This window comes from Onychostoma macrolepis, chromosome 11 (assembly GCF_012432095.1).
Source record: "Onychostoma macrolepis isolate SWU-2019 chromosome 11, ASM1243209v1, whole genome shotgun sequence".
Taxonomy (NCBI): Eukaryota; Metazoa; Chordata; class Actinopteri; order Cypriniformes; family Cyprinidae; genus Onychostoma; species Onychostoma macrolepis.
The window spans coordinates 12,025,716-12,042,553 of record NC_081165.1 but is presented as its reverse complement, the minus strand read 5'-3'; the positions used below and the strand labels follow the sequence as shown (position 1 = coordinate 12,042,553).

At 35.7% G+C, this 16,838-nt stretch overlaps 2 protein-coding genes across 3 annotated transcripts; one reads left to right on the top strand and one right to left on the bottom strand.

Annotated features, from left to right (window-relative positions):
- Window positions 1-1,460: 1,460 nt before the first annotated feature.
- si:dkey-202e22.2 (netrin-4) lies at window positions 1,461-9,508 on the top strand. 2 transcript variants are annotated; one of them, XM_058791865.1, is made up of 10 exons: window positions 1,461-1,989; window positions 2,781-3,175; window positions 4,603-4,947; window positions 5,181-5,307; window positions 6,164-6,352; window positions 6,705-6,921; window positions 7,097-7,224; window positions 8,049-8,117; window positions 8,240-8,410; window positions 8,498-9,508. In XM_058791865.1, the coding sequence occupies exons 1-10, from the start codon at window positions 1,908-1,910 to the stop codon at window positions 8,632-8,634; spliced, it is 1,860 nt and encodes a 619-aa protein (XP_058647848.1). In that variant the 5' UTR covers window positions 1,461-1,907; the 3' UTR covers window positions 8,635-9,508. The 2 variants fall into 2 exon arrangements, with proteins under 2 accessions (XP_058647848.1, XP_058647847.1); XM_058791864.1 differs by having other exon boundaries at window positions 2,781-3,241.
- A 148-nt stretch (window positions 9,509-9,656) lies between these two features.
- chchd4a (coiled-coil-helix-coiled-coil-helix domain containing 4a) lies at window positions 9,657-12,181 on the bottom strand. The gene is made up of 3 exons (XM_058791882.1): window positions 11,993-12,181; window positions 10,640-10,738; window positions 9,657-10,499 (listed from the first exon to the last, which is right to left on the bottom strand). Exons 1-3 carry the CDS (start codon window positions 12,012-12,014, stop codon window positions 10,183-10,185), a joined length of 438 nt encoding a protein of 145 aa, XP_058647865.1. The 5' UTR covers window positions 12,015-12,181; the 3' UTR covers window positions 9,657-10,182.
- Between the last annotated feature and the right edge of the window lie 4,657 nt (window positions 12,182-16,838).

The window sequence follows — 16,838 nt, the reverse complement described above, 5'->3', positions numbered from 1 at the left end:
GGAAACACACACATCAGTTAATTGAAGATCAATGAGTTTTCATCTTTGTCTTGAGAGTTTTTATGTGTAGTTAATGAGCGCAACATATGTTTGAATGTGAACTGGGCACATAACAGGAAAGACAAGTTGGCAAAGACAAATTAAAACACTGTTTACAAGCAAAAACAGTCCAAAACAGTTCTAAACAAAAGTGGATGGACTAGGAAGCGATATTATGGATTATGGACTTGTATATTAGCCCAAAGGTTCACATAACATTAATCGGTTAATTGAATGACTACAGTTGTGTGAATTATTTTTAGTGTATGGATTATGGTGACATTTTTATCAGCTGTTTGGTTGGATTATGTCAAAGTAGGCTGAGGATTTTTCTGAATTTCAGTCGAATTCATTTCCAAAGCTTTTGCATCGCTACTCAAGGCAGAAACCTTGGGACAGTTCAGCTCTAACTACATTTAATACCTTTAAAAATATACACTACCTCCTCCTTTAAATGTGCAAATGGCAATAGTTTTATGTAGAGAATTTATGATTTCCATAACCACCAGCCAGAAACATTCTTCCAACGTAACATAGTGCTGTATTTCCTCATGTCACAATATACATCTAGAAGTCCACACACACATATATATATATATATTTGTATGTATTTGAAGTTTGATACAGATACAGAACAGTAGTACCCATGATACAGAACTACTGCTGTTTAAAACCAGGAGGAAAAGGCACATCAAGTCACATCTCTCACCCCATTAAGGAGAGCAGGTTTTGGTGCTGGTATACATGTATAGACAGTTTCTGGAATTCTCCATGTGGCTGGATCACATTAACTTTGTTCTCCAGCCCCAGCGAATCTGACCTAATTCACACATGCACCCACCTGCAAACTCACAGAATAAAAGACGCAGAAAACCATTAGTGCTTTGTGAAGGAGACATATATTGTTTCAGTGTATAATGTTTCAGTAAATTAATGTAAAAGTTCATTTTCAAAAAGTATATAATAAGTAATAAAAATAATAATACACTCTTGTATTATTATACTACATATTAATGTGGTCAAATCATATTTTTATTTTTTATTTTTTTTTTATTTCCTGTTTCACTGTATGGAAAAGAGCAGTGTAGACCTTAAGATGAATATTTCATTTTGCTTTCCACGGATGAAAGATGAGTAAATGTCTTTGGAATGTCATGAGGACTATGTTAAACTATTAACTAACTAAAACTTGTCTGAAATAAATAAAATATTAAAGACAAAATAATGAATTAATATGTATGTGTCCCGTTTCTATTATCTTTTGGTTTCACAGGATGCTTCCGTGGTACCGTGAAAAAAATGTAATCAAGATCACTTGTTTAATATCGGCAGGGAACTGTGCTAATGTATAATTCCACTGTGGGGCAGAAGAGAGCTCGTTTTCGATCTGTTCAATGCTTTAGATTCAGGCCAGTGGATCACAGTCACGCATCTGCGCTCTTGGGAAGCAGGAACAACGCTGCGCGTTACCTATAGAAGCGACACAGTTCTATTACCAAAGTAACCTGCGCGTTTTTATCCCTCTTTTACCTTCAGTTAGAAAGGGCTGTCATGTCTAAATACATAAAGGACAATAGTTTCCTCTTCATCTGAATGCGCAAAAACAACAATGTTAAGGGAATGAACCGCGTGCCGTTTGGACAGGTGCATCCCAGATCACCACCACCAGCAGAAAAGTTTTCTCACTGACTCGCTCTGAAAATGGATTACCAGCAGCTGGAGTTCATGCAACTTGTGAAGAAAACTCTGTTTCCAAACAGACAGTGAAGGAGATCTCTCCAAACTTAACTGAACATGCACTGGGACATGATGGTTTATCTGTTCTAACTATGGATAACTAACCTGCCTTTACATCCAGACTGCTAAACATGAAACCTCTTTGGAGTCCTCAGTTTGTGATTCTGAAGTGCGCAGTGATCTTATTTCCTGGATTCCTGCAGGGCTTCACAGGTAAGTGATAGAAAACTATCTATCTATCTATCTATCTATCTATCTATCTATCTATCTATCTATCTATCTATCTATCTATCTATCTATCTATCTATCTATCTATCTATCTATCTATCTGTCTATCTATCTGTCTATCTGTCTACTTTTATTCATATATTTCCATATATTTTCACACATGTATAGACAAACTACTTATGTTTTAAGCATTATATGATTATTTTAAACTAATTTCATTTAATTGTTAAATGATTTCTAACAGATGCCTAAAGAAATTATATTAAACAGTTACCAAATACTGCTTTTGCCATTTGTGGGAAGAGTCATTAAAATACCCAGACTGCTACTTGTAATAATAATCAAATGATCAAATGCATAAACCGTGAGATCTGGTTTGTATTTTTCGTTTATTTATTTCATTTTATGTTTATTTAAAGTTTAAGCTGTGTAATTCATTTCACATTTGGATAACAAGTTAGTGCACAATTGATGCATTTAAAAAAAAAAAATTCATTTTCTATTGAAAAACCTTTCACTTATGTTGTCATATCTTTCAACTGTTGCAGTTCTGCAACATTTGCAGAAGAAATCACACACTTTTTGGTTCTGTGAAAGCTCTACTGTGAGGTTCATTAAAGGCTCAGGTTGTCAAACATTGTGCTATGACATGCCAGAACCTGACTGTAGTGTTTACAGAAGTTCAGTGTACAAAAATGGTGCATTTCAAATCATCAGCATGAAAGTTTCTCTGGATTTGTTTGTGAATGCATGTGCATGTTTCCTCTTTTCCACAGAGTCCAGATGTGTTGGCCGTGCTTGCAGCCCTCCTATGGGTAACTTGGCCAGTGGCAGGACCCTTTTCACGCTGACTAGCTGCTGCACTAATAGCTCTTCCTGCCTGCCAACCCAGCCACGCTGTCTAGCAGAGCTCCATCCTCCTGCCCTCATGGCCGATGACCCGTTTATTCATCCAGATACCTGGTGGGGCTCAGCGGCGGCCACTGGAGAACAGGAAGAAATCCGTCTTGACTTGGAGACACAGTTCTGCATGAGTCACGTTGTGATGTTATTCCGTTCCCCACGTCCTGCTGCTATGAGGTTGGAGCGCTCGCAGGACTTTGGCCAGACCTGGGAGACACTAAAGCTGTTTGCCGGGAACTGCACTGAGATGTTCGGGCTTCCTGATGATGTAAGTCAACCAGGATCTCTCTGCACTTCCAGATATTCTAATGCAGTCCCGTGCAGCCGAGGAGAGGTAAGGATGGAAATAAGCACCACAAAACATCTTTTTTTTGTAAATTCCAATTCTGCAGCATTGTAGTAAGTGTAAATGTGAAGCATGTAGGGCTGGGCGGTATGACAGTATATATTGTTACCGTGGAATAAAGTGTCTATATTGTGTATTCCGCAGTATGCAAATAATATATATGCACAACATAGTACTAATTAAACATTAAATACACCTTCAGGTGATAGAGAAACATGTATGAATGAGAAAATAAAGAGTTAATGGGACACATTTGATAAGAGTTATTAAGTGCAATAAGCAGTGAAACAAAACTCAATGCAGTGCTTGTGTCGACTGACATCGCATGCGATCGCGAAAACAGATCTCTTTAGAATTTTATTGTGCTTGAATGGTCAAATGTGCACACAATTATGTCAAAATGCCCATTGTGTGGAGTATTCACGTAAACACTGTCGGTTATGTCGTAAACATAAACAGTTGGGTGAAAACAGAATGTGTATCAGTATGTTGGATCCGTGAAATTGGTATTAAAGGGACAGCAGTATATTTACCTGCTGCTGTCTGTCATTATTAATATTAATCACTCACTGCACTTGACTGAATCACTTTTGGATCTTTAATAAGAATCAGTTCATGTTTGATTTATACAGTGAAGACTATGCAGTTTTTTATTTATACACTTTATTCAGTTTCTAATATTTCTTACTGCATCTTAAATAAATATAGCTTACTGTAGCTGAAAAACTTGTTTGTTTCATATTTATTTGTCCTATTGTGTTTGTAATATGCTTCTATTTCCTATTTTTAATAATAATAATAATAATAAAATAAAATAAAAAATAGCTATATCGAGATAATGAAATAACATTTCTCATACCGTGAAATAAGGTTTTGGTCATATTGCCCACCCCTAGAAGCATGCAATTTCTGTCATTTTTGTGGTGATCAACATACAAAATGGCTTATAATGATCCATTTTAAACAACGTTTAAACCAAATATTCCCGCATTTGAGTACATACATTTCAATCTAAATTCTTTATGTCTCTCTAATGCTTTTAAAAGGGACAGTTCACCCAAAGATGAAAATTATGTCATCATTTGCTCCCCCACATGTCATTCCAAGCCTTTATGAATTTTCCCCTGTGTAACATAAAAACATAACAGTTTCAACAGAGTCCCGTTGACGTCCATGGTGTGTTTTATCCAAAATATACAGTAGATGGGACTGCAACATTTTTCAAAATATATTCTTTTGTGTTCCATGGAAGAAAGAGAGTCACGAGGGGGAGAAAATTATGACAGGATTTTCATTTTTGGGTGTATTATCTGTGTGAATATGGTCATTCATAATTATTTGTTTTCTAGATCATATTCCGGTCCATAGGATTGGGAAGTGGGATTGTTGATCCCTACAGTCCTGAGGCGCTGTCCCGTCTGACAGTGACTAACTTACGAATCCAGCTCTTAAAATCTCAACAGTGTCCCATCTCAAAGGGCCAGCGAAGTGTCCCAGAACAGTCAAACCCACCCTTTTTACCCACAATTCACAGCAGGCCGCTGACTGCTCCGACACCAAGTTCTGATCCTCTGGATTTAACCCCATTTGCTGTGTACTCTCTTCTGGCTAAAGGGACGTGTTTGTGTCATGGCCATGCTGAACATTGCCTTCCTGAAAATGAAGGACAAGACAGCCTGCAACCTAGTAATGTGGTAAGTGTGTCCATTTCGTAAGTGATTTTTGGGATGAACAGCAGCGCAGCTACCTGTAAATGACAGAGTGAATGTGTGAAGCAACTTGTTTCCTCTTCTGCATATTTGAAGGTGTATGTGAACTCACCCAGTATTTAGGAGAATAGGAAGTGGGCTGTTATATGTATTTTTATAAGGCTTTGTGAGGCTTGAATGGGTAGCAACTGAAAGTGAATCATTCCTCTGGAGCGCAGGTGTCTGGCAAGTGTGTGTGTACCCACCACACAGTGGGCGAGCACTGCGAGAGGTGTGCCCCTCTCTACAACGACCAGCCCTGGAGAGCAGCCAACGGAAGCAGCGGGGAGAGCAACCCATGCCAGAGTGAGTGCATTTACTGTACGGGTTGATTCAGCCTTAAATTCCTTTATTCCTTCAAAATGGAAATTGCACTACGAAAGGTCTTTCTATCTTTTTATCATGCCATAATTAGTGGTGCTTTCTAATGCAGGAGGGATCCCATGTATATCTAAAACCAAAATATATATATCATGATTCCTATATAACAAAGTATGAATCTTATCAAGTTAGTTTTTAAGAATTATACATTTAATTCAAAATAATAACTCAAGGCAGTAGCAATAACAATATATTTTATTCATGCACTTATGTTCAGCTATTCCTGCTATTCTTTTTAATGTAAATATTTTTACATTTTTTGGGTCATCGGTCATCAAAGCTCTGGAAATCTCCAAACATGGAGATTTACAGCCAATCATAACCAGTTATATCCAATCATATTGCATTGGAGCTATTGCCTCCTTTCACATGACTTTCCCCCGTTCATTCTCAATTACCCCCCACCAAACTCGCGGCATGCTTTAGGCCGGGGGTCTGTTAAAACTCAGTGGGCTCAGGGGAGGCGAGAGAGATGCATACTCTCGCTGTAACTTTACCTGCTGGTGTCGCGGTTGAACATTGTTTCTTTAGAAAAACAAGTTATTTATACACTTTTTAATTTTATATTTTGTAATATTGGCCAATAGGATACACTGCCTCCCTTGCAGGGAAACGCCCTTATATATTATAAAAAGTAATTAGCTTAAATTACAATGCAAAAAGCTGTTACAAGGACTTTTATTTGGTAGTAAAAATGTCGAGGATTATTTTTCAGGTTCTTGGATGATTCTTTGATCCATAATGTCTCTTTCTGTCCCCAACTTTTTCTTTGTCGCTGAAGAGTGTGAATGTCACAGCCACGCAGAGAGCTGCCACTTCTCCCAGCGAGTGTGGCTGTCCACAGGGGGCAGTAGCGGGGGCATCTGTGACAACTGCCAGCATAACACTGTGGGCCGCCGGTGCCAGCGCTGTCGTCCTGGATACCACCGTCACCCTGCCAGACCTCTCAACTCCCCGCATGCTTGCACACGTAAGACAGCTAAAAAGAAAGGAAGGCACAAATAGAAAAGGACAGTGAGATCTCAAAGGGTTCTGCCCTCAAATAATTATTCCCAACTGATCCCAAAATGTACTTATTTTATTAAAGCATATTGACGGTCAGTATGATACAGTATGAAAAATGAGAAAAATTTACATAAAATAAGCCACCCATCAATGTCTTAGCAGCCTAGCAGCCTCTTCACTTTTTTTGTATCAAAATGGTTAACCTCGCAATCATTTACAGTCTTTTATTGCCTCCTACTGGTGGCAGTATGACACGAAAGCAGTGGGAAGAGCTAATGAACCGATGACCAAAGACCAAAGATTTTTTTTCATGGCAGGATGCTGGTGTGACCCAGTTGGGTCGGTGCCAGTACATTCCGGCAGCGGGAACCCATGGTGCCATCCTAGAAGTGGACAGTGCCACTGTAAACCTGGTGTGGGCAGCACCACCTGCAGCCACTGTCTACCAGGGTTCTGGGGCTTTGGAGAGGAGGGCTGCAAATCTTGTGTGTGCCCTTTGACCTGTGATCCCGTCACAGGTCATTGCCTAGACAGGTCAGACTACATTTTCGTTTCTTTCTAAATTTGCTGTTTGTGATTTGAAACTAAAACACTGAGAATTTCAAATGTCAATATCTGGTTTTAGGGACTTAATTAGGTCGATTATAATTGCATACCTGTTGGGGATTTTTAAATTGATTTTTGTCGTCGTATCAATTTCCTTTAACAGCAAAGGCGGTATCAAGCTTTACAATGTACCAATTGGTGGGAAAATTCCTGAACTGTCCCACTTTAAACCTCAAGAGGACGAGAGGGTGTGGCCTAAAGAACTGGCCGTCTCTGCGCTGTACTATACAGGTGAGCTGACTACAGGAACAAAACATTCCACACTAACAGCAGCTATTGTGAAACGTGGGAAACCACAGCACGAAATGTGACTTCAGGTTGTGGCTTTTCAAAAATGTGTCTTTTTATGTGGTTCCTTCACATGTAAGGCTGAGATAATTATGTATTGCTGTGTAAATGGGCAAATTTCACAAACCTTCCAAACTTGAAATAAGACAAAAATATAAATACTTCTAGGACCATTGTGTATTGTGACATTGTTTTCATGGCAATATTCTCATTACAGTACTGCAAAAATTAGTATATGATTGAACACTATTTTTTTAATAGATTTCTAACTCTCACCGCTCACCAAGGCTGCATTTATTTGATAAAGAATCCAATAAAAACAGTAGCGTTGTAAAGTACTGTTGTGGTTTTAAAGTAACAGAGTTAAAACATTGAAAGTTCAGCTTTGAATAGGAAGTTCAAAAGAATGCCATTTATTAAAAATAAATATTTTGTAACATTATAAATGTCTTTACTGTCACTTTTGATCAATTTACAACCTTGCTAAATAAAAGTATTCATTTCTTTTGTAAATAGTTGTCTATATATTTTATTATTTAAATGATCTTAACTTAAAAATCAAATGTTCATACTCCATGCGATAATGAGAACTTGGGGTAAAAACATCTAATTATCATTAAAAAAAAAAAGTGACTGCATTTGATCGTAATGGTCCTAAAATTAGCCGTCCTTTTATTTGTGGAAAATGCTTAATTTTTGTGACCAGGATGTGTCTTGTGAGATTAAATATATAAATTTGTGAAATGTTTCTTGTTAATTCTTTACAGGGAAGTGCAGCTGTAAGGAAAAGAAACTGAAAAGTGTGTCAGATCTTTGCAAGATGAAACATGCATATGGTGAGGCATTTTAATGTATTGAATCATTTAATTTAATTTCATGCTATGAATCGATTCGGTTGACACTTGCTGTCTGAACATTTAAATCTAATGTTAGAATTTACTGTTTGTGGCATTCATAGTGATCAAAGCCAGCGTGCTGTCAGCTCATGATAAAGGCACACACGCAGTTGTCCTGGTGAAGGTGAGGAAGGTGTTTCGTTCTGGAAAACTGCCTCTCTCCCAGGGTACACACAGTCTCTATCCGCTCTCCTGGACCAGCCGTGGTTGCACCTGTCCCATCCTTAACCCAGGTACAGCACCCAACAACTATTTGGGTCACAGCTTTGATTCAGTCAAGTTTGCCATTAGAGCAGTGACTTTTATGTCTCCATCTTTAGGTGGGAACTATCTACTGGCAGGTCCCGAGGATGTTGACTCAGGACGGCTACTGGTCACCTTGCAGAGTCTAGTAGTGCCCTGGACCCCCATCCTGGGCTTTCAGGTCACAGAAGCACTGCATCAGGGCTGCTTATGAGCAAGACTTCACCCAAATGTACACTAGCACACTGCCCAAACTTGAAAGCCCTCACTTGAAACGATGCCATTGTACCAAAGCAGGCAGCCGGATCCTAAATGGACCATGACCGCCGGATGCAACTGAAATGGAATGTGGGTAATTACCAGAAACAAGATTCATAGAGAAGTCGCATGGCAACGTGCACTGAATAGCCACTTTAAATAACCGTAATTGTCATACAGCACAACTTGAGCAAGACTCTTAAAAAAAATAACTTGTCATCTTGGTGGCTGTTGCATTGAGGACGTGGAAGAACATGGATATTGCATTCATAAGATTGAATGAACTGTTTCTGTACTCATTTCTCTGTAGTTTCTAGATTATCATCTTCAAAAATTAGTTTCTTCCAGTGAATCCACAGGCCATTTTTGGGATTCATTCACACTTATTTTATTTGCTTCTCTTACTACATTTCAGTCAAGTGTTTTTAAAAATGCATTTGAACATCACACAATTGAAAAATGAAAAACAAAAAGGTACGGTCTGATTCAAATTCTCCTAGTGCTCATGCATGATTTGGACTCAGTATCTTTTATTTTATTAAAGGATTTTTCAGAAACAGGTATATCACAGTTGAAAAGATCATTTAATCAAAACAAGGAAAATCACATTAAGGCTTTGAATGGCAAATCAAACCCAACCAGTCATTCTTGGATGAAGAAATGTCATTGATTCAATATATCAATAAGCTTAAACATATTTAAGAGTTATAAAAAGGATCTGATATTAGCACATTTTTTAACACTGTTTATTATTAGCATGTTGAAAATGGATCTAGAAACAGACCTCAGTGTTAAGATACTTCAACTGAACAAAACCTATTAGTCTTTGGAACAACAGATACTTGCATGTTCTTACTAAACAGAGGATCTACTCATTTATAAGGTGTTGTTTTGCCATTAGAATTGTTTAACGCCAACAAATTATATATTTTTATCATCAGATGACGGGTAAGGCTACTGGTTTACTTGCTCACACCCCCAAATGTTTGTACTTTGTGTGCAACCTTGGGCTACATGCTTTCGAACACATCAGCAACAGAACATTACTTCATTATAAAATTGTTTAACCGTGTTCTACAACAAAACAGCACATGAAATGTTTATTTGTTTTGTTTATTCAATCTCCAATGCCAATTGGCCTTTGATCCGTTGTAGCACACAAGTCAAACAAGCTAAGCTTAGGTTGTGGAGCAAATAATAACCAGAAAATACAAAGCCGGATGGTTCAAATGACAGCTAATGTTTCACAGGCCAAGTGTAAATTGACCTGCCACTCATACAGATCCTCTTTTTAAATTTTTTTATAGGTCCCTTAAGTGCATGTGAACGTAATTCAAATATGTGATTCACAAAACCTGACATTTAAGGGCTTCCTGTATCTCTGTACACCATGCAGTCAGGTAGAGAGCATCGATCCAGTGGCGTAGTTAGATATCATCTCTTCATAATCAAAAGTGAAGCTGTCTTTGCTGTGAGGTGTGAAGGGAATGAAGCCAAAATAATATTAGCTAGCTGCTGGGTTCTCTGTGGTTGCTGGTGTGGAATCAGGAGAGGATGTAGGGACAGAGTCTGTGGGCGCAGTATCCGCCCCACCAGAGGGGGCGCTGTCATTGTCATCTTCCTGAGGGTAGAGCTCAGGGTACTTCTGCATACACTCCTGCATACTCCGGAAGTTTTCCACACAATCTGAACCCTTTACCTCTTCTTTACTATAGTGGAAACAAGAAAAGGCTTCCTTGAACTGCTGTCCACAAGGGCCACTGGCCATACCACCCAAACACGGGCAGTTCCAGTTTATATCACCATTAGGGAGAATAAGACCTGTAGGATCAAATGAAATGAGTGTAAAAATGAGTATCCAAGACACAAGATAAGCCATATTTCTGGCTGAACTACGCCAAATGATAATTCTTTTTTCAAGGATTAATATTTAGGATTAGTATATTAGTTCAAAAACTTACCGTGATCCTCATATGGATCATTTGGATCATCTTCGATAAGCTCAGCATTACTGGGTGCTTCATGATCCTCCTTTGTGACAAATATGATGCGATCTTTACCTAGTGAGAGACAAGGAGGAAGTTATATACAATGTTATCAAATAGTTTTAAGGGGTATCAAACATTCAGCCACTAAAAATCATATATTAACTGACCACTAGACCAGTGTTATTATTGTTAAAAAAACAAATAAAGTAAAAAAAACATTTATGGTAACCGCATTAAGGCTCAAGTATGAATAAATATATGTTAAATATAAATAATGTTGCCTTTGGCAATTAACTGAAATATGTTTAAGCACAACAGCAATAATAATAATAATAATAATGTATTAAACTATTAAATCTTAATGGAAATATTAAAAACAAAACTACTAGAAATTACAAAATCACAAAATTATTAAAATAAAATTAAAATGAAGACTGAATATCAATAAATATATATATATATATATATATATATATATATATATATATATATATATATAAAACATATTAATAAATACAAGTGAAAAAAAATTGTACTAAAATAATAACACTGTACTATGCTAAATTTGGTGGGCAAACAGCCCCTTCAATGTCTTACAGACCAGATGAAATATTACAGATGCTGGACTGCATTTTCTGTGTAATGAAACACCTTTACACTTTATAAAACTATCCACAAATCCAAAACACTCTGGTCTGTACACAAGAAATAAATGAACCACTTACACAGAACTAAGGGAATGAAAAGTTATAATAATAATAATAATAATAATATTTAAATAAAAATAACATTTGTAATGTTGTGTGTTTAGGTTCATGTTATATTATAATGTTTACATAATTCACAATGTGTTCAAAATTAATAAATTAACCATTTGGTGGACTTTAGGTTATGAACTGCCCGGGTTATGACCTTGCAGGCACCTGCTTCATGTAGGGTGACACAACATGGCTATGATGGCTGAATAACTACATCAAAACAAATCAGATATAGGACTCATGGAAAACGTATTGAATTACAGTAACGTAACGATATTTTATTGAGTGATTGCTGACTTTGATTAATTAGAATTGTCAACTGTAGTTTAACCAATAAATCAGTAATTCATCACCAAACTCACTAGACACATACAGTATAAGATAATATAACACGACGCATTTGACAAGACTATTTGCAGCTCATAAATATTTTAAATAACTCATTGATATTACCAACCATGGCTGGTGAGAGTGACTTTTAAGGGCATGAGCATTAGCTGTACCGCTAAACAACAGTGAATGATGAGCATAAAATGGGTTTAAACGGTCCGAGTTAGTTCAGGCATACCTTCCTGCTTGCAGTACGACATGTCTGCTGACAGATCCGTCTGATCGCCGTTTATCCGATCAATGAATCTCAAACACCGGCACAATGATCGATCCACACGCCTGTTACATCAACTCCAGCATGGAGGCAGCGACAGTGACCAAGTGATGTCACTGCCGGCCTGTATCAAAATAAAAGTCTTCTTCTTCTTCTTCTTCTTCTTCTTCTTTGCTTTTTAATGGCGGTTGGCAATCCCACTTAAAACGTGCATTTCCGCCACCTACTGGACTGGAATGTGGAGCTTGACGGATATTAGTGACAACATACCGTCCACTTTTGAAATACACATTAGGGTTACAATTTTTTTTATATTTTCAAATGAAACAATATGTTATTTGAACAATTACACCTTCCTGAGCCATCAATGTGGCATTTTTTTTTAAATTAATTATATAGAATTCCAAGCACCACAAAACTGCTCGTCCCCACAGCAATGTACAGAGGGAAAGTGCTTTATTTTGAGGTCAAAAACAGGATTTTCTACCATTTGAAATACAAAAGTCTATTCATAACTATCAAATATATGATGTAAATGGCATAAAAAAAAAACTAAATGCCAAATAAATATTCTAAAATATATAATGAAAACAGTGGTCCCCTGGAGTTGTGTCACTGGTGTTAACGCTTAACAAAAGTCTTTTATTTTGGAATAGAAAATCACACTGATGACATCACTCGACTATTTCCTTCCTATTTTCTAAACATCTATGAAAAAAGGTCCATGTTTAGTCCACTGTTTCTTTTCAGTTATCAGAAATTTTCTCATTTATCTCATGATTTCATATGAAGATTTTAGTTGACGTCACTGGTATGACCTGTTTATTGTTAGGGAATTGTAAAAAAAAAAAAAAAAACTATAATACAAATGGTTTAAACTACTTAATTTAGTGAGTATACCATGATTGACAACATGTGGTTTGATTTCGCTTCACAATGTAATAGGATATGTTCCACAGTCTCTGGTATACCACATTTATTGCAATTACCTGATTCATGTTTACCAATAATAAATAATGATTGATTAAGAGCTGTGTGACCAGTATGGAGTCTAGATATTATTGTGTCCTGCTTCCTACTCTCAAAGATATTCCTTCCATTTCCAACTTGTTTTTGAATGTAGTATAGATGACGACCTTTTACCTCCCCATCCCACATCTTTTGCCATTTCCTAATCATAGCCCCTTTAATTATTCCTTTCATTTCTGCTTTACTTAGTGATATGTTTATATATATATCGGTTTGTTTTAGAGCCTTCTTGGCCATTTTATCAGCTTCCTCATTTCCCCTCTATCCCAACATGTGCCGGTACCCATAAAAATGATATACTTAATCTATACTGGTGAATTTTGAACATGCTTTGAAGGATATCATAATAAGTCTTGTCTAGATGTAGATTTGCCACTTAATAAACTTATTAAGACAGAATAAGAGTCTGAGCAAATAACTTCTTAATGGCTGTATTTCCTCGACCCAATTAAGAGCCATCAGAATAGCTATAATATCTGCTGAGTAAACTGATAAATGATTATTTGTCCTTTTTGCAATTCTAATTTTGACATGAGGAATGTATATAGAAACTGCTGTATTTCCTGAAACAAGATATTTTGATCCATCTGTAAATATTTGAATTTCCTGACTATAATTTTGATCAATGTATATTTGTGCAATCTCATTCTTGGAAACATAACCTTTTTTTTTTTTTATTAATTTCTTCCAAAATCAGAATGTCTACTATAGGTATTGGAAGTAACCAAGGAGGTATTACTGAAATTTCCACTGTTGGACTTACATCTATTCTTGTCAATCCAATATCCTCAGGCTTTTTGTACATTCCATCCAAAACATGTATTATTTGAGTTATGTTCCCAACACTCCATCAAAAATAAAAGTCATCACGGCATTCAAAATAAAAGTAAAGGAAAATAACGCTTCTCTTGATCGAGCAACTTTCCAAATGTGTACGTTCAAATTTATATGTACAGATTATAATGTTTTATCCTTTTCCAAGACACAGACTTCAGTCTTTTAAAAACTATGGAAATGCATCTACAAACAATTATTTCATTTATAAAACGATAATGATAATGATAATCCAGGCAAAGAGGGAATTAAAGCTTCCAATGTTTACTTTATGAAATTGATTGCATTTAAAAAAAAAAAAAAATTACACTTTTTTGGAAATAGGAATATTTTGTAACACTGTGCGCATTTAAGATTTATGCAATCTGAGGAACAAAAAAGAAAAGAACATTTCATGTATGTTCATGTATGTTCTGGACATTGTTAGCGCAGATATCTAGCAAGAGTCTGAAAAGGCTGTTTATTTGGCCCTGAAAAGTTTAAGAAACAACTAAATGTATTCGTCAAGAATATCAAAATGATTTGTAGTAGTTTCAACCATAGCAGTCCTCTGCCACTTTTATTCCTGTCTAATTCTTTTAAATCAGGCTTGTGTACTGGGAATCTCAGTCTCAGGAGACTGAACAGTTGCAGCTATTTTACTGTCATGCCCTCAGACTTCACTGACAGCTTGTCAGGAAACAGCATGCAGGCTGTGTTTTACTAATTAACCGAGGCACCTGAGGTGAACTAGAGCCCTGTGCTCTTCTGCTGACAGCTTTTTACCCACACACCTCATTACAGAAGACACATACTGAGAAACACAAACTGGGCCTAATATTTTTTATTGATATGCGATGCTGCATTGTTGTGAGGTTTTATACTTGATTTTTTTAAAAACTGAAAAAGTCTGTGGGGGGATTAAAACTGTTAAAAATTGGTGTAGAAACAATTTTCGCTGAGAACTTGCTAGTAAATTTCACAAATAATTACAATAAATCGGCAAGTAGCACATTTAACACAATTAGGCCTAAATGTGAAATTTTGAAGTAGAAAGACTAAAATAAACGTATTACAATAATCTTTGTTTTACTTGCAACTTTCAAAAATATAGTTATTTATTTATTTTTATACAGTTTTGTTCTTTGTTAAACTAGATAAAATATATTTCACTATTAATGTACCACTAGGTGGCAGTATATATTGTTTATAACTGTTCAGCAGCTTAGTCTATGACAGTGATTCTTCAGTGGTGGTAGAGAAACATTAGCTTTCTGTGGTTATGTTAATAAACCACATTTATTTAAACCGCATTTATAAAAAATTTAAATGAATAAATAAAATAAAGTGTAAGAAAACTAAAAAAAAAGAAGACAAAATGGAAACATTTTCCATCCACTTCATACACCTCACCTGCCTCTGCATCTTGTTTGCTGTTTCCTCTGGCTGGCTGCCTGCAGGCTCTTTCACCTACTATGACTTTTGGAGTTTGTGGATCCTTGGGTTTGTGTATACTGTAAGTGCTTGCCTTTCAGTCACTTTTTTTGTGTAGAGCTTGTATCAGCTCATCTGGTTTTGGCATGGAGAGATGCTAAATTGAATCTGCACGATGGAGGAAATAATGTCACACCTATAACCTTCACAGGCCCTCTTAGGTACCACTTTATAATAACTTTCATTAATAAATCATTAGGAAACATTATATAATGCTTAACAGATCATTACTTAATATATATTCACATAGTTAGAAATATGAGACAATATGCTTACCTATTAAACACTATCTAATGATCTAATAGATCATTATTTAATGTAAATTAAAATGCTTACAAAGGTTATTAAACTTTCAATTCATATGATCATGTACTTTTTAAAATTCTTCAAATGACTTTGACAAGATGAATCACAATGGTTAGAAGCATCATTAATAAATAATTAACAACCATTATATAATGCTTAACAGATCATTAGTTAATGTTTACAAATGCCAGTAAACTTTCAGTTCATAAGATCATGCACTTTTTTTTTTTTTTTTTTTACAAATCTACAAATGATTTTAACAGAAATTATACAATTTATTTGTTATTGTACTTTTGAATTCTAACAAATGTCATTAAACTTCAGTTCACATATTACCTCATTTTCTTTTCTTTTTTCCATTTACCAATGTTGTGAAAAACATTTGCATAATTAGTCATTTTAAGCACTTCATGTTAACATTAGTGATTAACTCATAATCACAGTCTGTAAAGGTTGCGTGTTTGGTCTTCGTTTGACTTGTACTATTTTCACATCTTAACGAATCATTTATTACTTATTTGTTCATGTTTTTGTAGTACCCAATCTAAAGTTGAGACTCTTCATCATTTGTAAATGATTATAAACTTTTTAGTATATTTTTGGGCATTGGACTTTTAGCTGTTGTAACAGTGTTTGTGTAAAGGGTGGTTAGTTAGCCTAAGTTCATCTAAATGATTGCTAAAGACATTAACACACATTGTAATTTGGCTGCAAAAATGCTTTTATTGTCTCAACACTTATATTAGTATACTATTGTGTAACAGAATATTCCTTGAATAATTTATCAACAGGAGAAAATAAATTTTTTCAAGAAAATACTTCATTTATCTTTTATCAAAAGAATGTAATACATATAAACAGATTAATTTGTGTTGTTGACCCCTTAACTAACCCTTAAACCTACCCATACCACCAAACCTGTCCCTAACCTTACCTGTATCACACACCAATAGCAGCAAAAGTGTTGTACATTTACAAAAGCTTGTATAACATCTGTTAAAATCATTTGTAGATTTTCAACATGTGCATGTGCATATATATATTCTGATTTATTATGAGTGTTGAAACTGTTGTGCTGCTTCATATTGTTTTTTGGAACATGTGATACTTTTTTCTTTGATTCTTTGATGGATACAAAGTTAAAAAGCAGCATTTGTTCAAAATAGAA